This window comes from Podarcis erhardii (genome assembly GCF_964252035.2).
Source record: "Podarcis erhardii genome assembly, chromosome: 16".
Classification (NCBI taxonomy): domain Eukaryota; kingdom Metazoa; phylum Chordata; class Lepidosauria; order Squamata; family Lacertidae; genus Podarcis; species Podarcis erhardii.
Window position 1 is genome coordinate 24,529,091 of NC_138514.1, and position 18,570 is coordinate 24,547,660.

At 45.6% G+C, this 18,570-nt stretch overlaps 1 protein-coding gene across 4 annotated transcripts; it reads left to right on the forward strand.

Moving 5' to 3' along the window:
- LOC309331151 (monocyte chemotactic protein 1B-like) lies at positions 1-17,772 on the forward strand. 4 transcript variants are annotated; one of them, XM_081843233.1, is made up of 5 exons: positions 1-124; positions 3,540-3,596; positions 15,178-15,234; positions 15,699-15,819; positions 16,626-17,772. In XM_081843233.1, the coding sequence occupies exons 1-5, from the start codon at positions 19-21 to the stop codon at positions 16,726-16,728; spliced, it is 444 nt and encodes a 147-aa protein (XP_081699359.1). In that variant the 5' UTR covers positions 1-18; the 3' UTR covers positions 16,729-17,772. The 4 variants fall into 4 exon arrangements, 2 of the variants coding, with proteins under 2 accessions (XP_081699359.1, XP_081699360.1); XM_081843234.1 differs by lacking the exons at positions 15,178-15,234; positions 15,699-15,819; positions 16,626-17,772 and adding exons at positions 5,099-5,210; positions 6,358-7,002; XR_014151730.1 differs by lacking the exons at positions 1-124; positions 15,178-15,234; positions 15,699-15,819; positions 16,626-17,772 and adding exons at positions 2,662-2,823; positions 5,099-5,210; positions 6,358-7,002 and having other exon boundaries at positions 3,544-3,596.
- Positions 17,773-18,570: the final 798 nt, after the last annotated feature.

Here is an 18,570-nt window from a genome sequence, read left to right on the forward strand (position 1 = left end):
GAAATCTAAGATGCCACCATGACAAAGCAGTTTCTCTTGAAGTGCCTTTGGTTCCTGGCCCTGCAGAAGCAGACAATGGTCCTCAAAAGCCAAGGAAGGAGAAGAGTGGAAAAAGGAGAACCGGGTAGGCCCTTTTCAGTTTTCTCTTCCCTTTTGCCCTGGGTGCGTCTGAGAAGCAGACACATTTTGCTTTGAAGAAGACCAAGGGCACAAGGCAGCTTCAGCAAGAACATGAGAAGAGCCTGATGGATCTGGTGCCCCATCTAGTCCAGCATCCTGCTCACACCCTGGCCAGCCAGATGCCCATCATGAGAATTCAACAAGGAACATCCAAGAACAATTCTGAATCATAGAATTGTGGATTTGGAAGAGACCCCAAGGGTCTTCTGGCCCAACCCCCTGCAATGCGTGTGACTAAATATATCCCCAGAGGAAATCCAAGACACCACCATAACAAAGCAGTTTCACTTCACCCGGGCTTGGGTCAGGAAAGGTTCCTCGAAAGCCAGGGCAGGAGGAGGGTGGGAAAAGGAGAACCGGAATGCCCTTCTTATTTTGCTCTTCCCTTTTGCCATGGGTGCTCATGAGAAGCCACATAATCTGCAGTATATAGAAATATAGAGAAAGAGAGATAATTTGTCAGTGGCTTTATCTTGCCCAGGGCAAGCAACTTGCAAGCAAGCAAATATCCTGGGGTAAATTGTGCATAAAAATGCACATAATAGTACGGTGGTACCTCAGGTTACATACGCTTCAGGTTACATACGCTTCAGGTTACAGACTCTGCTAATCCAGAAATAGTGCTTCAGGTTAAGAAGTTTGCTTCAGGATGAGAACAAAAATCGAGCTCTGGTGGCACGGCAGCAGCGGGAGGCCCCATTAGCTAAAGTGGTGCTTCAGGTTAAGTACGGACCTCCGAAACAAATTAAGTACTTAACCTGAGGTACCACTGTAAATGTAGTTCATGTTGTTTGTTGGCATCCATCTCTCTCGAGAGACAATGGAGTGCATGAGCAGCCCTGAGGGTGCAAGCCTGGGCAGTATATATGGTGGTCCTGGGCTGCCCAGATGACAAGACCCCCCTTTTTGCCTTGCCAATGTGGTCCAAAGGAAAGCAGAGCAATATGTTTGCAGCAATATGGCTGCAGGAATTGCTGGAAAGAGATGTACAAGGACCATCCAGCCATCTTAGGGACTCAACTCTGGATTTGTGTAGGGTTTACCTTGCTCCTGTTCTTCCTCACCCATTATATCCCAACTCCTTTCCTCTTCTTCTGGGGTGTGACCTGTCTCAAACCACCAGTCCAATACCTCATTCTCTTCCATACACCGCTCTCTGGAATGCTCTTGGGGTGGCTGTCTCCACCACTCCTCCTCACGCAAACAGAACGTTCAACAGACTCAACAGCCAAATGGTCTTAAACACAAATCCCATCCTCTCTCTCACTGGTAGCCTGCTCACGCACCCTGTCTTACAAAAATGAATATTAAACTGAAGTTGCAGGTGATGTGCAATAGGAAATGAGTCCTGAGAAGCCCTCGGCCTCTCCAGGTCAGCAACCTGGTCAGCAAAGGAACAAACCCAATTCCCAAGAGCCAGGATTTCCTTGTACCAAGCAGACATCTAAAACACTGCGCTGCCTCTCTCAGCTTCACGAGGAGTCAGCTTCCCTGAGGGCCAGGAGCTCCTTGTACCAAGGACACGCCCCCCCCCAGCGGCAGTCCAGCAGCCAGAGAGTCATATGTGGCACTTTCTGCAGGAGCTATGAAGCCTAAAGAGAGAACGTTGGAGGAACATCCAAGGCTTGCTTACTGTTCTGTGACATTTTGATTGATCTTGGTGAAGTGTGGGTTTGGAGATTCATTTTATGGAACATCAAAAGCTTCCCTTGCATTCCTCACTACACTGTTTTTTTGAGGATTGTATAACTACCCACTCCTTTCATTAAAAAAAGGTAAAGGACCCCTGACAGTTAAGTCCAGTCGCAAACGACTCTGGTGTTGCGGTGTTCATCTCGCTTTACTGGCTGAGGGAGCTGACGTTTGTCTGCAGACCGTTTTTCCAAGTCATGTGGCCAGCATGACTAAGCCGCTTCTGGTGAAACCAGAGCAACGCATGGAAACACCATTTACCTTCCCGCCAGAGCGGTACCTATTTATCTACTTGCACTTTGACGTGCTAGGTTGGCAGGAGCTGGGACTGAGCAACGGGAGCTCACCCTGTCACGGGGATTTGAACCACCGACCTTCCAATCAGCAAGCCCAAGGCTCAGTAGTTTAGACCAGTGTTCCCCAACCTTGGGCCTCCAGCTGTTTTTGGACTACAATTCCCATCATCCTTGACCACTGGTCTTGCTAGCGAGGGATGATGGGAGTTGTAGTCCAAAAACAGCTGGAGGCCCAAGGTTGGGGAACACTGGTTTAGACCACAGCGCCACCCACATCCTTTCAGTACCTTTCCCCAAAAGAACATGTTTGACCAGTAGTTATTGCAATCTTCAGGGTTTCACTGCTTCCTTCAAGGCAACAGGGACCAGCCTTCTTCTCACTCACCCCCTGGACCCAGTTGTCCAATCCCCTTTTGCAACCCCAGTGGCCAAGGAAGATAAATATCAAACATCCAAGAGGGTTGGGAAGAGATGTGGGCTGAGGTGTGTGCATGTCCTTCTCCTCCCTCCCCATCTACAAGAAGAAGGTTCAACTGTGGAGGCAGACGGGAAATCCGTGCAGCACTGAGAGCAACTGACTCGAAGGAGAAAGGTAGGAGGAATCTCTAGCATAGCAGATCCACAAATTCACCTTGGAAGAAGAGGAGACTACAAGGTAAGATGGAAAGTGAAGGGAACCCCATGAATACAGGACAGAACTGTGGAAGGTCTGGAACTAAAGAGAGGCAAGCAAACCCAAACCTTTCTATGTGGGGTTACCTTGTGACAAGAAGAGCCTTGAACTTCCTCTGGGAGAAATAGAGGACACTTTGTGACCTCCCAGTGAATGAGAAGAGCTTCACAATCTCTGAGAGTAGTTGAGCCCAAAGATCTTACACTGAAGGGGAGCCAGAAGGACTGAAAAAAATAATATGCTGCCCCAAAATCCCTCCTCTCTCCCCCCGCTCCCAGCACAGATAGCAATAGCATGTTAGCATTGGGGAAGCATTGTAGAAAAAACTAATCAAGCAGGATAAATCCTGCTTGGGCTGGGCTATTCATGTGTCAAGAACAGACCAAGGAAGGCACCAGCAAGAAACCCCCAGTCCGAAGGGGTCCTCAGCTTCTCCAGATCAGCCACTTTTGATTCAGGGGAGCAAACACATTTCCTGAGAGCCAGGAGCTCATTGCAACAAGGACATCCCCAGGTTTCAGGGGACCCTGCCTGCTTCTCGGTGGCCTCAACCTGTGGGGTGTCCTCTTTGTCCTTTGAGGACTCTGCATCTGGTACCATTTTGGGGCTGGGAAGAGAGCTGAAGAAGCTTTAGTAGGTTAGCATCATGGAAGCTAAGAGTCCCAGGAATGGGCCTTAAATCTGTTCTTCCTCTCCAGGCAGCATGAAGACCTCTGGGGCTGCCCTCATCTTCCTCCTTCTTGTGGCTATTCCATGTGAGTCCAATCCTTTCCTCTCCCCTGGTAGTTGTCTTACCAGAGTTGGGACTCCCACTGGAGGGTGTCATGCCACTCCCTGGGCCCTGATGGACTTAGGGGTGCTCTGAAATGAGGAGCCCCAAGACGGGCCCTTCTCGTCTGACTCAGACCCACCCCTGCTCCATTCTCATGGGTCCTGCCCCTGGGTTCCACTGAAGGATTGGCACTGAAAACTTTTAAGGCGAGATGGGAGACCACTTTCAGATGCGAGGGGCTTCCCTTGTTGGCCACCTTCCTGGGGCCGCATGCCCAGTGGCACCAAATGTAAAGGTAAAGGTAAAGGGACCCCTGACCATTAGGTCCAGTCGTGACCGACTCTGGGGTTGCGGTGCTCATCTCGCTTTATTGGCTGAGGGAGCCGGCATACAGCTTCTGGGTCATGTGGCCAGCATGACTAAGCCACTTCTGGCGAACCAGAGCAGTGCACAGAAACGCCGTTTACCTTCCTGCCAGAGTGGTACCTATTTATCTACTTGCACTTTGACGTGCTTTCAAACTGCTAGGTTGGCAGGAGCAGGGACCGAGCAATGGGAGCTCACCCCATCGCGGGGATTTGAACCACCAGCAATGTAGCTGCCCGCAAAAGTAGGGCAGAGCAACTGATATAATCCATGAATTCCAAGCAGGGGAAAAAGGGAGACGTGCTGTGGTTTTAGCCCAGCCCTCAATTCTGCTTTCCAGCCTGCTTTCCAGCCAGGCACAACCACTCAAAGCAGGGGCAGAGGATGACGAAGGAAGGGCATGGCCCATGGAGGGCGCTCTGCATTCTGACCCACGACTTGAGGCTCCCCTCCCCTGCTTTTCAGCATAGGATCATAGAATTGGATGGGACCTCAGGTGCCATCTTCTCCATCCCCCTTCAGTGCAGCAATAGCAGCTCAAGAATCCCTGGCAGGTGGCCTGAGTTCAAAAGCCTCCAGCAAAGCAGACTCCTACACCTTCCAAGGAAGTCTGCTCCACTGCAGTGGCAGACACCGGAGTCTCAGATTTCAGCAGCACCCTGTGCAACGCCAAAATTCTGCACCCCCTTGCCTCTCATGCTCCATTGTAAATCATAATGGTGGCATTCTCAGCAGTGCCCCCAAGGCTCCATGCCCACTGAGACCATGCTCCCCTACATCCACCTCTGTCCACTGTCAGTGAGGAAGCACTGCAAAACCAGTGGGAGTCTATAAACTGTAAAATGTATTTTTTTTTTTTTTTAAGGGCCAGGGGAAGTCTGGGGGGAGGGAGATAAAGAGGCTTGGTGGGGGAGTGGAGTCATCATTCCAACCAAAGGCTTGAGGCTCCCCTTTCCAGCTTGTTCAGCTTAAAGTCCTCCCTGCAGAGGCAAGGGGGAGGGAGTGTCCAGTGATGCTTCAAGATGACCAATGCAACTCACCTCCCCGAGCAAGAGCTATTAAGTATCCAACAAAAGCAGTTCATCAATAACAGTGCCTGCCTTCTCCTGCTTTCAACAGCTGTGGTATCCAAAAATCCCTGCTGCGCCACATATGCCAAGAAACCATTCCCAAAGCACCAGATAAAGGACTATTCGTACCTCACCTATCCATGCAAGAGAGATGCTATAGTGTAAGTTTCTGGTGCTGGGTCAAAGCTGAGAGAACACTTGGTTAAGGATGCTTCAACACTGTGGGTGAAGAGAGCTGATGGGATGCTTAAGCCTTTGGAGGCCAGTTCTGAGGTTGGGGGAAGAGAGATAGGAAGAAGTTGTCACCTTGCAGCAGGAACTCCACTTTGAAAAACATTCAGGAATTTTAGTAAAGGTAAGAGGTAACATGATGGAAGTTCGAAAAATTATGACCGTCATGATGAAAGTGGAAAGAAAAAATGCTTTCCTTCCTCTATCATAATACTAGAAATTGTGCACATTCCCTGAAATTGGACTCAGGGCAGATCAAATAAAGGACTTCTTAGCATAGCAGAAAGTCAAAATATGGAGCTCATTCCCCCCAGGTGGCAGTGATGGCCACCAGCTTGGATGGCTTTCAGAGTGGATTAGACAAATTCATGGAGCAATGGCTGGTAGCCATGATGGCTAAGGGCTGCCCCTACAGTCAGAGGCAGCAATGCCTCTGAATACCAGTTGCTGGAAATCACAGGAGGGGAGAGGGGGCTGCTGCTCACGTTCTCCTTGCTGGTTTCTCAGAGGGATCTGGTTGGCCACTGTGAGAGCAGGAAGCTGGACTAGATGGGGCATTGGCCTGATCCAGCAAGTCTCTTCTGATGTTCTTGTGTTCCCATGGGATCTGCTACGATGCCCAGCTAGGGGTGGATGAAACTCTCCATTTCACATTTGCCTGGTTTTACAGTCTTATGTTCAGTTTGCCCAATTTAAATGAAGGTCTTATAATCTACATGCATTTCTGCAAGCTGCTTCCCCACAACAGGAAGTATTTTTGCTCCTGATTTTTCCCAATGAGTACATCCATGCATGGTCCAATTTGCTGAAAAACTGAATGGCAAAATTCAGAGAAACATGAAATTTTGGAGGCAAGCCACATCTTGCATTGGATTTGGAAGTGTGAATTTGATAAGTACACATTAAGTTGGGGAGCAAATTAATTTCTCTCCCTCCCCCCCTCCCCCGCCACCTCCCTACAATGGCAGGACATTTGAAAAATGAAAGCTCGGAGTCTTGGCACCAAATGCAATGACACCATTCAAAATCTGGTCCTCTCTGTAGCACATTGTAAATGCCTGCTTTCCCCCCTGACAGATTCAAATTCAAGAATGGTAAGTTCGGCTGTGCTAATCCAGACGATGAATGGGTGCAGGATCTTGTGGCACATGTGGATAAGTTGTATGAACGTCCTTTTCCTGGCAACTACAGACTCCTCAGAAGGAAAAGGAACCCCTGAACCTCAACAACTTCTTTGCTGTGAATTTCCTTTCTGCCTATCTCTCTCCACCTTCAAAAAAAATTATGACTCCTTAATGGCTGAACAGAGTCTTCATCCAATGGTCTCTGTGGCTATCAAGGGAGTGATTTGAGAGCAGCCAGCAGTGATCTCTGAACCTGTCAAATGCCCTTTTCTTAGTTAAGTGTACTTGCCTGGTACAATTGACGTTGTTTCAGAGCTTCTGTTCACGCAAAAAAATTGTCTATTTATAAGCAGTTTCGAAAGACCATCATGTAGTGCAGGACAAATCTAGTTCCATACCCCTTAGTGCATGTGATTTACACGCTAACTACCAGGTCTACCCAAAAAACATTTTCGCTTCTACATTGATGAAAAAGAGCTTGTGAACATATAACTGCTTCATATTGTATACCTGCTTCGACTACCTGCCCTTCCTCTGCTCTGAGTATGCTTGCAGATCAGTTCTCCTGTTGGCTTCCAAAAATAAAGATGCAAACTGCTTTGCGTCTCTCTGAGTCTTTTTCCTCTCTGGTAATCCCACAATGAGGTGGGTTGGACTGGGAAAGGGTGGGAGGGGAGAGGCAGGTCAATCCCAGACCAGGAGGGTAATGTTGCAGTTATTAATATTGCACAGCTTGAAGCAACTGGATGCATTAAAAAACTGACTCATTTTGAAGTATAAATTGTCCAGACCCATAAATATGATTCAAAGCTTTACTAACCAGAACCTCTTCAAAACAGATACAAAAAGAAATCAATAATACATCCAAAGAGTTCCATAAGACATATGGATGTCCAGGCATAGCCTCAGCATCATCTAAGAAATACAAAGGCCTAGAATCAAAAGTCTCTCTTCGTACAGTATCCATTAGCCTGGAGCTTTATTCTCTTCCAGAGAGACTCATTGCCACATATTTCTCCCACAGTGTCTTGGAACAAAAAACCCCCACTAAACACAGCTCCCTTCAAAATGGCAATTTGCAATTCAATACCTTAATCATGTGATCTAAGGTTAATCACTCACTTGTAAGAGCAGAGAACATCAACAGTTAATCATTAACCTAACTAGAAGCTTAGAGACTTGACAGAAAAAAAACCCGAGCTGCTTACAATGAAGAATATAAAAGATCTGCTTGTTTTACAAATCACAAAGATTTAAAAAAACATTTACATGCCTGTTTCAGATATTTTAAAACCCTGCGATTTAAAAATAATTTTACATGCTAAAATTGCATGTTAAAATGCTGTGTCTTGCATGATGAAATAAAACAATGTAGAGAACCCCTTTGTTGTATCCCTGATCTCTGATGGTGATGGAGGACCTTAAGATCTGAGTAGGCTGATTTGGGAGCAGGGAGTTCTACAGGTCCCGGGGTTCCAAGCCATGAAGGCCTTTGAATGGACAACACCATAAGAACATAAGACAACTGGATGCCTGTAGGAAACCAGCCAGCATCAAGTAGACAAAAGGTTGTTGGAAGAACGTTCTGTCCTGGCTGATTAGCACTGTCAAAACTAAAAATAACAAACCCTGTGTCTGGAGTGGCCCCCAGCTTCTCCTGGTCAGCCTACTTGATCTCAAGGGAACAAAGTAATTTTCTGAGGGCCAGTACACCCCCAAAGCTATGGTCCAGCAGGCAGAGAGTCGGACGTGTCACTTTCTGCAGGATCCACATAGTGGGCAGTCTTCAGAGGGAGTGTAGGAGCAGAATTCTATTTTTTTCCCCAAATAATATTTATTACTTTTAAAGTTTACAAAAAAGGAAAAGGAAAAGACAAAAGAGGGGAAAAAACAAAACCAAAAAACAATACAATACATAATATAAACAATGCACAACACAACCTTAACACATTAAACTAAACACATTAAGCTAAACAAAACCCTATCCCTAACCCTAACCCCAAACTGAACAAAACAAAAACAAAAACAATTTAAAAACATACATCACACCTTTTCCATACTCTATTTTCATTCCCTTGTTTCATCGACATCCTCTCACCTCCCTTTTTGTATTCCACTTCTATTAATTGTTTCAGCAAATCCTTTCCATCTTTCTGTTTCCTGTCATACTATAGATATATTAACATATTTTTAACCTTATTTTCCATTAAAACTAGAATACTTATATATGCTTAACTCCTTATAACATTTCCACTAAGGCCATAAAATTTCATTCCAACATTTTTCTATCATTCATTAATTTTACAGTATTTCTATAAATAAACTTTAAATTTTCCAATCTTATTCCACCATCTCTTCTCCCTGGTCTCGGATTCTGCCAGTCCTTTCCGTCAATTCCATATAGTCCATCAACCTGGAGAGACTTCCGAGTTGGTGCCTCCGGCAATGGCGGAGCTCCTCCGATCAGGAGGAACTTGCTCCATGGAAAGCAGGGTCTGACCGCCACGGCGAAGGCGGAGACCCACTGAAATCACAGGCGGGAGAAGCTTGTGAACTTGGGATTCGGCTGGCACCTTTTGCGCCTCCCCTACTTGTGGGGAAACCCTATTTTGGGGATCCGGAGCGACGTGGGGTGAGTGGCGCGGTGCTTCGAATTGACTGCTTCTTTCACGGAGTGAAGCCGCATTGCTGTTGTCGGAGAGCGCTGACTTTTTCCTGTGGACAATTGGACTTTAAACAACTACCCGTGAGTAGAACGGAAAATTGGATCTTCAAATACCTTAATTTGGCACCGAAACGGGAAGGTTTTAAACAGGAAGTCCGCCTTCCTTTTTTGTAAATAGATTGAAGCAAAGACGCTACAAGCTAAAGTCTTGGAAAGCCTTTGGTAAAGGATTAAATTTCCATCGGTTAAAATTACAAAAAAAACCTTGGAAGCAGGAGAAGAGGGGGGAAATTCTGGACCTAGCGAGCCTGCAGGAAAGAGTAAAAAATCAAATTACCACTGCTCTGAACCTGGAAAAGGGCGGCCAGAAAAAGTGACGTTTTGGGAGAGTTCATTGACTATGAACAGAACGTATTTGACAGCTAGCTAAATAAGAGAAAGATACTGTTTCCAATGTCCTCTTCTGCGTTTAAAAAGGAGGAAAAGTAACTGAAAAATGAAACTTTCTTTATTGCTTGAGTTGTGCTTGAAAGGACTGATACAAGTGGAGACTGTTTCCCTCTAGAGGGAGCTTTTGAAACTGTTACAGGAGTGTAACTGGGAAAGCTCCAGCTGCAAGATAAGGAATTGTGAGAACCAGAGATTGACCTTGGACTTTTTAAAAATGTTGACAGGAGAAGCCATATTAACTGCATTATGCAAGATAAGCTATTTGCTGGAACAGCTTCATAAAAAGACGGATGACATGACTATTAAAATTGACAACTTGGGACAAAAAGCGATTAATTTGGGACAAAAAGTGAGCACCAATACAGAAAGTATTCAGGATTTGGTTCAGGAATCTACTTTGGCAGGACAAAGTGTGGAGGAGAAGGAGAAAGCTGTTGTTGCCGAACCTAAAGTAATACAAGCGGGATCCTCAGCCTCACAGAAGCAAACTGACGACTATAAGTTAAGGCCTTTTATGATTGAATTTAGGAAAAGTCAGATTTTGAGGATCAGAGCCCGGCTTGGATTGGAGAAGGAAAGTTGGAAAGATCCCTCTATGCAGGGATTAATGGACTTTTGGGATATGGATTTGGGTCAGGAGGAGATTGGAGCTCTGCGGGCCTTTGGACTTGGAAGAAGCTTGAAACATGTTCTGAAATACTGTATGGATCTTAATTTTAGCCATGGAAATTTGGCTGACTTTTCGAGAAGGAATAAAAGATCTGCTCTCTAGCATTAAAGAACATGAAGAAGATCCGCAGAAGGGACCTGGAAAAGAGTTAAGAGCCTCGGACATAGGAGCAGAATTCTAAACCTTACTCATTATTTTGTGACATTTGGATTAGATACCTTCCAACTGTCCCAATTTTCCAGGGAAAGTCCCAGAATTATGAAAGCCATACCAGCTTCTGATTTAATCCTGGAACATCCCTGTTTCCACTCCCTTGGGCAGCTCCAAGCAGCTGCTGGAAAGTGGGCAAGTCGGAGGAGAGGCCACTGCCACTGAGGCCCAGCCCCACATGACCCATGAGCTCTGAGGAGCAGGCAGAGGGCAGGGCTGCCCTGGGTGGGAAGAAAGGGGGAGCGGAGCAGAGTGGAGTGCATGTCTTGCCCCTTTCTAAAATTTATTTATGGCTGTGTATTTTTCTTTTTTTGTAAATCTACAATATATATATATATATAATAAAATAATAAAATAAAATAAAATAGGGATTTTTTTCAGGGCAGTGGAGGGTGGGTGTGCTGTGTCACCTTTGCATAATGTTGGTGGCACTCGCCCTTCTTCAGATAGGAAATCCTCTGCAGGGAAAGACCAAAAAATGGTGAGTCGAGGAGGGTCAGCAAGAAATGGCGGGGAGCAAGAAATGTCCCTATTTTCATCGGAGGAATGTTGAAGGGTATGTGATTGGCCTTGCTCCCTGGCTAACCTGTCCAAAAAGTGTGTGGTTGGTTGAGCTTCAGTACCCAAGGAGGTACTTCTTAAGGCCACATCACCGCTTCCTACCCCACCGCCACCGCCCAGTTGGCCCCAGTGGATTTCTCTCTAAAACATAACCACATACTGTAAGAGGCGCCTGCTGGATCACGCCAGCGGCTCATCTAGTCCAGCCTCCTCTTCTCACAGTGGCCAACCAATTGCCCGTTATGGGAAACCAGGAAGCAGGCTTCAAGCACATGAGCACCCCTCCCCCTCCCACACACACAAACATGACTTGCAGCAACTGGTTTTCAGAAGCATTGCTTTCTCCAACTAGAGAGCCTGAGTATAGTTTTTAGAGCATGCTGTTGTGTTGTACTTTTACGTTTTTTTGTTTTGAGCTCCCAGAGTGGCTGGGGCAACCCAGTCTGATGGGTGGCATATAAATAATGATCATTATCATTTCTGGTAGCCATCAATAGCCCTCTCCTCCTCCGTGAATTTCTCTAATCCTCTTTTAAAGCCATTTAAATTGATGGCCATCACTGCTTACTGTGGAAGCACGTTCCATAATTTAACTATGAGCTGTGTGAAGTAGTCATTTTAGCTGTCCTGAATCTTCCAACATTCATTGGACGTTCATGAGTTCTGGAGTCAGGAGAAAGGGAGGAAAACTTTTATCGATCCACTTTCCCCATGCTGTGCGTGATTTTATAAACTTCTATCAGGTTGTCCTTTTCTGAAACTTTCCAACTCCTTTCTGAGGTGAGGCGACCAGAACAATATAGTACACTCTTTGTCTCTCTGAAAGAGCTGGCTTGTGTCTTGTGCCAACCAGACAAAGCATGGATGTTCTTCTTTTGCCTTTTAGCTAAAGCTTCACCTTGAACCAGAACTGCCAATATATCTCCCTCCTGCTTCGAGGACTGACCTGCCCCCTGCCTTGCACCCTAAAGTCCAAAAGGGGGAAAGAGATAAAGGCAGAGACTGAAATAAAGCCCATCACATATTTCTATTTGGAAGAAGCCAGCAGGAATGCTGGCTTGTGTTTATAGAAAAGATGTCTTTATAGAAAAGAAAGAGCAGGTAGTCTATGTCAGGAGCTCAGCCTACACTCAAGTAGGACCCTGGCAGAGACACATGCCTGACTGGTCGATTGTTCGGGAACTTCAAAAGCTTTCTTCTGCCCAAACATCACAGCGACTGATGCCAACAGACACCAGCACACTTAGGGAACTGCAGAGTCTTTCCAACTTGCGTAACAGACCTCAGCAACTCAGCATTTTGGCTAATCTACTTTATTTACATATAAAACACACAGAGAGCACTACAACATGGCTCCCTCTCTCTCTAGCATCAGACAGCAAAGAGAAAAAGAACAAAGGACAATAGTCCCACTTCACAGAACACTGTAACACAAACATCCTGTCTCCGTCACTTCCCACTCTATGGAGTCAAAACATACACCGTCATGTGATAGACAAAAATCCCATGACTGCAAACATGGAGCAGGAATTCTAACAGTCTAAGCAGGGTTACAGGATGCTCAGTTGACATTTCCACCAGCTCTTCTTGAAGGCAGAGAGCAGAGATTTTTAAAACCTGGTGCTTCATTTAACTCTGAGACTCTAAGGCCATCAGGGCAGCAAAGTGAGAGCCGCCAGCCTGGCTTCTATGAAAGACCCTCCCGGAAAGTGGCCTCTGAAGTTGGCAAGTGTGCCTTTCCTACCTTGCTACAATATATAATGTTTTGGAGTTTCTGTTCATGCAAAGCACCATCTACTTACCAGCAGCTTTTACAAACCACCTTGCATACCCCTCAAGGGTCCTGACTTAATCGGGACATCCCAAATGGACAGAAGCTGCCCTGGTTTCTGATCCCAATCTGGGATGCCCTGATTTTCCAGATGCAGCACAGGCTCCATCTTCCCAGAGGTTGCTCTAGGCTGCATGGCGTCTCTTAGCATGGCGTGGGCTGCAGTGACTTTACAGAGGCTGCTACAGGCCGGGCTGCATCTGGAGATGCACCGTCTTGTGAGCAGGGGCCCAAAAACAGCAATGGAAATATAGGGGAGGGGGTGAGCGATGGAGATGGGGTGGTGGTTTGGGAGTGCCCTGGTGCCCCAAATTTTTGTCACAAAATGTCAGAGGGTATGACCTTGTTGATTTCCAATATGTGGCTGCAGGATGGATCCAGTTCCATACTTCTTTGGTGTGTTAATTTACACATCAGAGGGTCCTCAGTTCTCCTGCTGGCTTCTTCCAAAAATAAATATGTGGACTGGCAGAATCCGAGACCAAGGAGAAGAGTTGGTGGAAGAAATTTAAAGTTTATCTTCAGAAATATTGTAAAATTAAGGAATGTTAGAAAGATGTTGGGGGGGGGGGAATTATGTGGTTTTAGCAGAAAGGATATAAAGGATTAAGTAAAAATGAATTGGTGAAAGAGAGAAGGTAAAATTATAATATGTTAAGATAAATTATTAGGATAAAAACAAAGTTGGAAGGATTTGCTGGAATAATTAATTGAATTAGAATACAAAAATGGGAGGCGTGAGGAAGTCAAGGAAATAAGTGAATGTAAGTAAGTGAGTTAAAGGTTTGACTTGTTCTTTATTTCTTTTTTCTTTTTTCAGTTTTTTGATGATGTTCTTATTTGTATGTATTGTTTTTTCCTTTTTCTTCTTTGATTGTTTTCTTTTCTTTTTTCTTTTGTAACATTTAAAATCTTAATAAAAATTTATTTTAAAAAAGATAAAATAAAATAAATATGTGATGAGCTTCATCTCTGTCTCTTGCTGAATCCTTCTCTTCCCTGGCAATCCCAAAGTGAAGCGGGATGGGCCAGAAAAGGGAGGCGGCAGGGCCCTAGAATTGCTTGAACACATTTAACAAAGAAATGAGAAAGACAGGGAAAGTAATTCAAGGAAGTTAACCTCAGCAGTTCACACTGAGAGTAGAAAAACCATCAGTACATGAATTTAAGCATTAAAAAACAATTTAAGCCATTCATCTCCACTTGAAATAGACAAAATTTCAAGGGGAGGGTGTTTCAAGATCCCTGCCTCTCCCTCAAAAGGCAAATGCTTTCTGCTTTCTATGAAGATCAATTTATTCCCTCCAGCTGAAGTCCTCAAAGCAGACAATCTATAAACAGATACCAGGAGGTGCTGTAGTTAAAGACATGGCCATTGAGCATTCACCTGCAACACAGAAAAAGCAATATATGATCTAGTCTAATAGACCGATCAGCCCATTTCTTGTACACAAACAGGCTGAGATTGCTTTGTAACAGGCAAGCTTCATTGACCTCAAGGGAACAAACTCGTTGCTTAAGGGTCTGGGGCTCCTTGTACCAGGAACACACCCACAGCTTCAGTCCAATGGCTAGAGAGTTGGACATGTCCCTTTCTGCAGAATCCACAAAGTCTGAAATCCCAAGGCCTGCTCACTGTTCTGTGACATTTTGATTGGTTTTGATAATGGTACCTATATGAGGAAGGTGTGGCTGGGGAAGGAGACAGAGGCTCAACATAACTGACTTTGATGGTGAAAGGTGAGACATATCTGTAGCACACCAGACCCCTAAAACTGAACCCGTACCAGGTAAGAGGGAAAGCGAGGGGACCTCCAGATATACAGGAGAGAATTGTGAAAGATCTATAGCTAAAAAGTAGTAGACAAGCCCAATCCTTTATATGTTTGATGGTGGAACAGACTCCCTTAGAAAGCAGTGGGCTCTCCTTCACTGGAGGTCCTTAAACAGAGGTTGGGTGGTCATCTTTCTGGGATCCTGTGGTTCTTGCATTGCAAGGGGCTGGACAAGGTGAATCTTGGGATCCTTCCCAACTCTATAATTCTATTATTGTATGTTGTTGCTCCTTGGCCTGGACCTGAACCTTTTGGTGCCAGAATTCTCAAGGACTGCGGTGGAGGGACTCTCTTCTTCCACTGATAGCTCTGGTGGTCTTCATCAACCCAGAGGGTCCCCCTCAAGGGCATCCTCAGCATTGATTTCACAGGAATGTTCCTGATCCTGGACCTGTGGGTGTCCTGTTTGTCCTTTGGGGACTCTGTGTCTGGAACCAGACTGGGGTTGGGGGTGGTATGCAAAGGGACCCCAGGAGGAGCTTTAGGTGTTGAGCATCACAGAAGCCCAAGTTGCTCCTGGAAAGGTCCTGAAATCTCCTCTTCCTCTCCAGGCAGCATGAAGATCGCTAGAGCTGCCATCCCTTTCCTCCTTCTCCTGGCTACTCCACGTGAGTTGATTCCTCTCCTCTCCCTTGATAATTGTTCTAGGAGATTTGGGACTCACACCAGAGTTGATCGTGTTTGTTCCATGGGCTTGATGGTCCTGGGGGATGGAGGTCAGATGGAGCAGGAATCAGATCAGATTATATCAGGCAGGCGCCTTCACTGTACTCTTCTGGGCGCCTGCAAAAATAATTTTTGTTTAGACAAGCCCAGCCAAAACTTGATATGAGTTTTAAATCCGTTTGTAATGTGTTGTTGTTTTAACTTTTTAAAATAATTAAATTGTTATTCATTTTTAAAATTGATCGTTTTATTGCTTTATCCCTTTTTGTAAAGAGCTTTGAGGGCTTGTTTGTTTTCTTTTTACAACCAATTAGTGCATAAATCTTATGAAATAGATCTGCCAGTGTGATCACTGTTCAGGACCTAATATGTCTGGTAACTCAACCATGATGTTTGCTCTTCTCAGCCCTTACAGGTCGGCGGACTCCCGCTCCCGGCTGCTGCCTAAGCAACTCTAAAGTTCCAATCCCAAAGAGTGAAGTTGAGGATTATGCCCTCAGCCGGCCTTACTGCCTGCGTTCTGTGGAGTGAGTTTTTGGGAATGGGCAAAAGGCAGGAGGGCTATTGGCCAATTGGCAGGGAAGGGGTTGAAGAAACATGGTGAACAAAGGGTTAGGCATTTGGGGGCCATTTGTTTGTTTGTTTGGAAGGGGAAGGCAGCAGAGAAGCCAGAATAGAGAATGAGATAATTAGGGGGTCGGAGGGAAGAGTAGGAATTAGCTCAGTGGTAAGAGCATCTGCTTGGCATGCAGAAGGTCCAGCTTCAATCCCCAACAGCCTCTACAGTAGGGCTAGGAAAGACCTCTGTGTGAAAATGCTGGAGAGTTCCTGCCAGTCAGGTAGACATTACTGAGCTAGATGGAGCAATGGTCTGACTCATCAAAAGGCAGCTTCATTGGCTGAGACTGGCTTTGTTGTTACAGTTTCATTCAGTTTTCCAGCATTAAGTTCAACACCTGCAGACGTTATGGTGCCCTTTTGCTCCGATTTATATGCATTTTTTGCAAGCAAATCCCTCAGCACAGAGTGTGTGTTTGGAACATCATTTTCACTAACACAGATATTTTGTGTCCATTCTTTAATGGGAGAAATATATGGAAAAATTCAGAGCAATTTTTGAAAGCAAGCTGTGTTCCAGCAGGCATACTGGTTTGGGTAGTGGGAATTGTGTAGGTGGGCATTCAGGTGTGAGCAGAACAAATTTCTGCCCCGTCTCGGTGCCTTGCATTGTGGAAGGTGGACTACCCAATTAAAGTGATGTCCTTGGGCTAATGGAGAATTAAAAGGGTATACTCTGTGGCCGACTGTGGGTGCTTGCTACTTTCTCTGACAGGTTTCATCTCAAGCATGGGAAATTCAGGTGTGCTGACCCAGATCAGCCGTGGGTCCATGAACTCATGGAATACATAGACAGCCTTGAAGATACCTGCATCTGAAACTGGCACCAATTGCAGAGCTCTTCCTAGGAGAAGCTACCCTGAACCTCAGCAACACCATGGCTGCTTTGCTGGAATTTCTCCCTCTCTCTCTTTCTCCCTCTCTCCCCCCTTCCCCAAAGTTTTGGCCCCTTCACACTGAACAGAGTCTTAGGCCCTGTCGGCACTATGCATTTAAATCAGGATCATACCACTTTAAACCATACCCTCCAACGTTCCTCAGATGAAAATAGGGACATTTCTCGCTCTGAAGTTGACATGTGTCCCTTTCTTATCTTGGTACAATAGACACCATGACACACAACTGTCCTGTCTTTACTGGGACATTCCAGAATTGCAGAAACTGCCCCAGCTTCTGATTCCATCCTGGGATGTCCCAGGATTTCAGCCAAGGGGGACCAAAAGACACATGTGTTTTGGTTCTGCACCTTTGCTTGCTGGTCAGTTGCTGCCCACCACAGGCAAATGAGGAGGGCCACAGCTTCCTGAAGAACAGTGCTGCTTCTGGAAGTAAGGCACTGTGGCCCTCCTTGTGCATGTGGGGGGAGGCAAGCAGCCCCCACCAGCACAAGGGTGAGCAGCGATGAATGGTGGCAGACATTGGCAGGAGCACACACACATGAGCTGGTAGGGTGGCAGCCAAGCGAGTGGTGGCAGGAGGGTGCGAGCGGCAGCAGGATGGTGGGTGGGGTGTCCCTATTTCTTCTTGGGAACTGTTGGAGCTTATGTATACACTGTTTGGAGGTTTCTGTTCGTGCAAACAGCCATCTACTACCCTACCAGAAACTTTGAAAAACCACTTTGTTGATTTCCAGACTGTGGTTCCGAAATGGATCCAGTTCCCTATCTCATTGTACATGTTAATTTACATATTTAAGTACCTATTTTATTGCAAATGCTTTGCCCTCTGCATTGAACAAAGTGAACTTGAGAAAACCCAAGTCCAGCCTCCTATATCACTGCTTAGACCACCTTCCCCTTCTCTGTTCTGAGCATGTCAGCAAATCAGTTCTCCTACTGACTTCTTCCTAAAATAAATATGTGATGGGCTTCATTTCTGTCTTTTGCTGTGTCCTTCTCTTTGCTGAAAATCCCAAAATGACGTGGGTTGGATCAGAAAAGGGAGGGAGGGGTTTAGAGTTAATTAAACACATTTGATGATGGAATGGGTTTTATATTTGATTTTATTCTGTGAACCGCTCTGAGACCTCTGGGTATAGGGTGGTATATAAATTCAATCAATCAATAAAAACCCAATAATTCCCTCCATTTAAAACCCCCAAAGCAGACAATCAAAAAGCAATCACCAAGAGGTGTGATATTTGGCTGTTCAGCACTTTCCAGTAAATGATATTTGAGCTGCAATATAGAAAAAGCAAAATATGATCTAGATCCCACAGTCAATCAATTTATTGCATACTAGCAGGCTCTTCACCTTCAAAATCAGATGCCCTCATCACAGGTCAGCCGCTCTGAAATCAAGGAAACAAACACATTTCCCTGAGGGCCAGGAGCTGCTTGTACCAGGAACAAACCCATAGCTTCGTTCCAGGGGCCAGAGAGTTGGACTTTCTGCAGAATCCATGAAGCCTGAAGAAGGGGCATAGAAGGAAAATCCCAAGTCTTGCTTACTGTTCTGTGACATTTTGATTGGTCTTGATAAATTTATTGCCTTACTGTGGGCTATTGGAGTCTTCTTATCAAGAACAACAAGAGGTCCCTTTCATTCCCACAACACCACTTTTTTAAGGACTGCCACCCACTCCTTTGAGTACCTTGCCCCCAAAATGTGTTGCTGGTTGATGGTTATTGTATTTAATGGGACAGGCTAGGTTTTGGTTT

Excerpts from the sequence above, each read along its gene's own strand:
- LOC309331151 (XM_081843233.1), top strand. The coding sequence starts at position 19 with ATGACAAAGCAGTTTCTCTTGAAGTGCCTTTGGTTCCTGGCCCTGCAG. Across the intron at positions 125-3,539 it reads AGTGGAAAAAGGAGAACCGG|GCAGCATGAAGACCTCTGGG; the intron begins GTAGGCCCTTTT and ends CTTCCTCTCCAG. Across the intron at positions 3,597-15,177 it reads CCTTCTTGTGGCTATTCCAT|GCAGCATGAAGATCGCTAGA; the intron begins GTGAGTCCAATC and ends CTTCCTCTCCAG.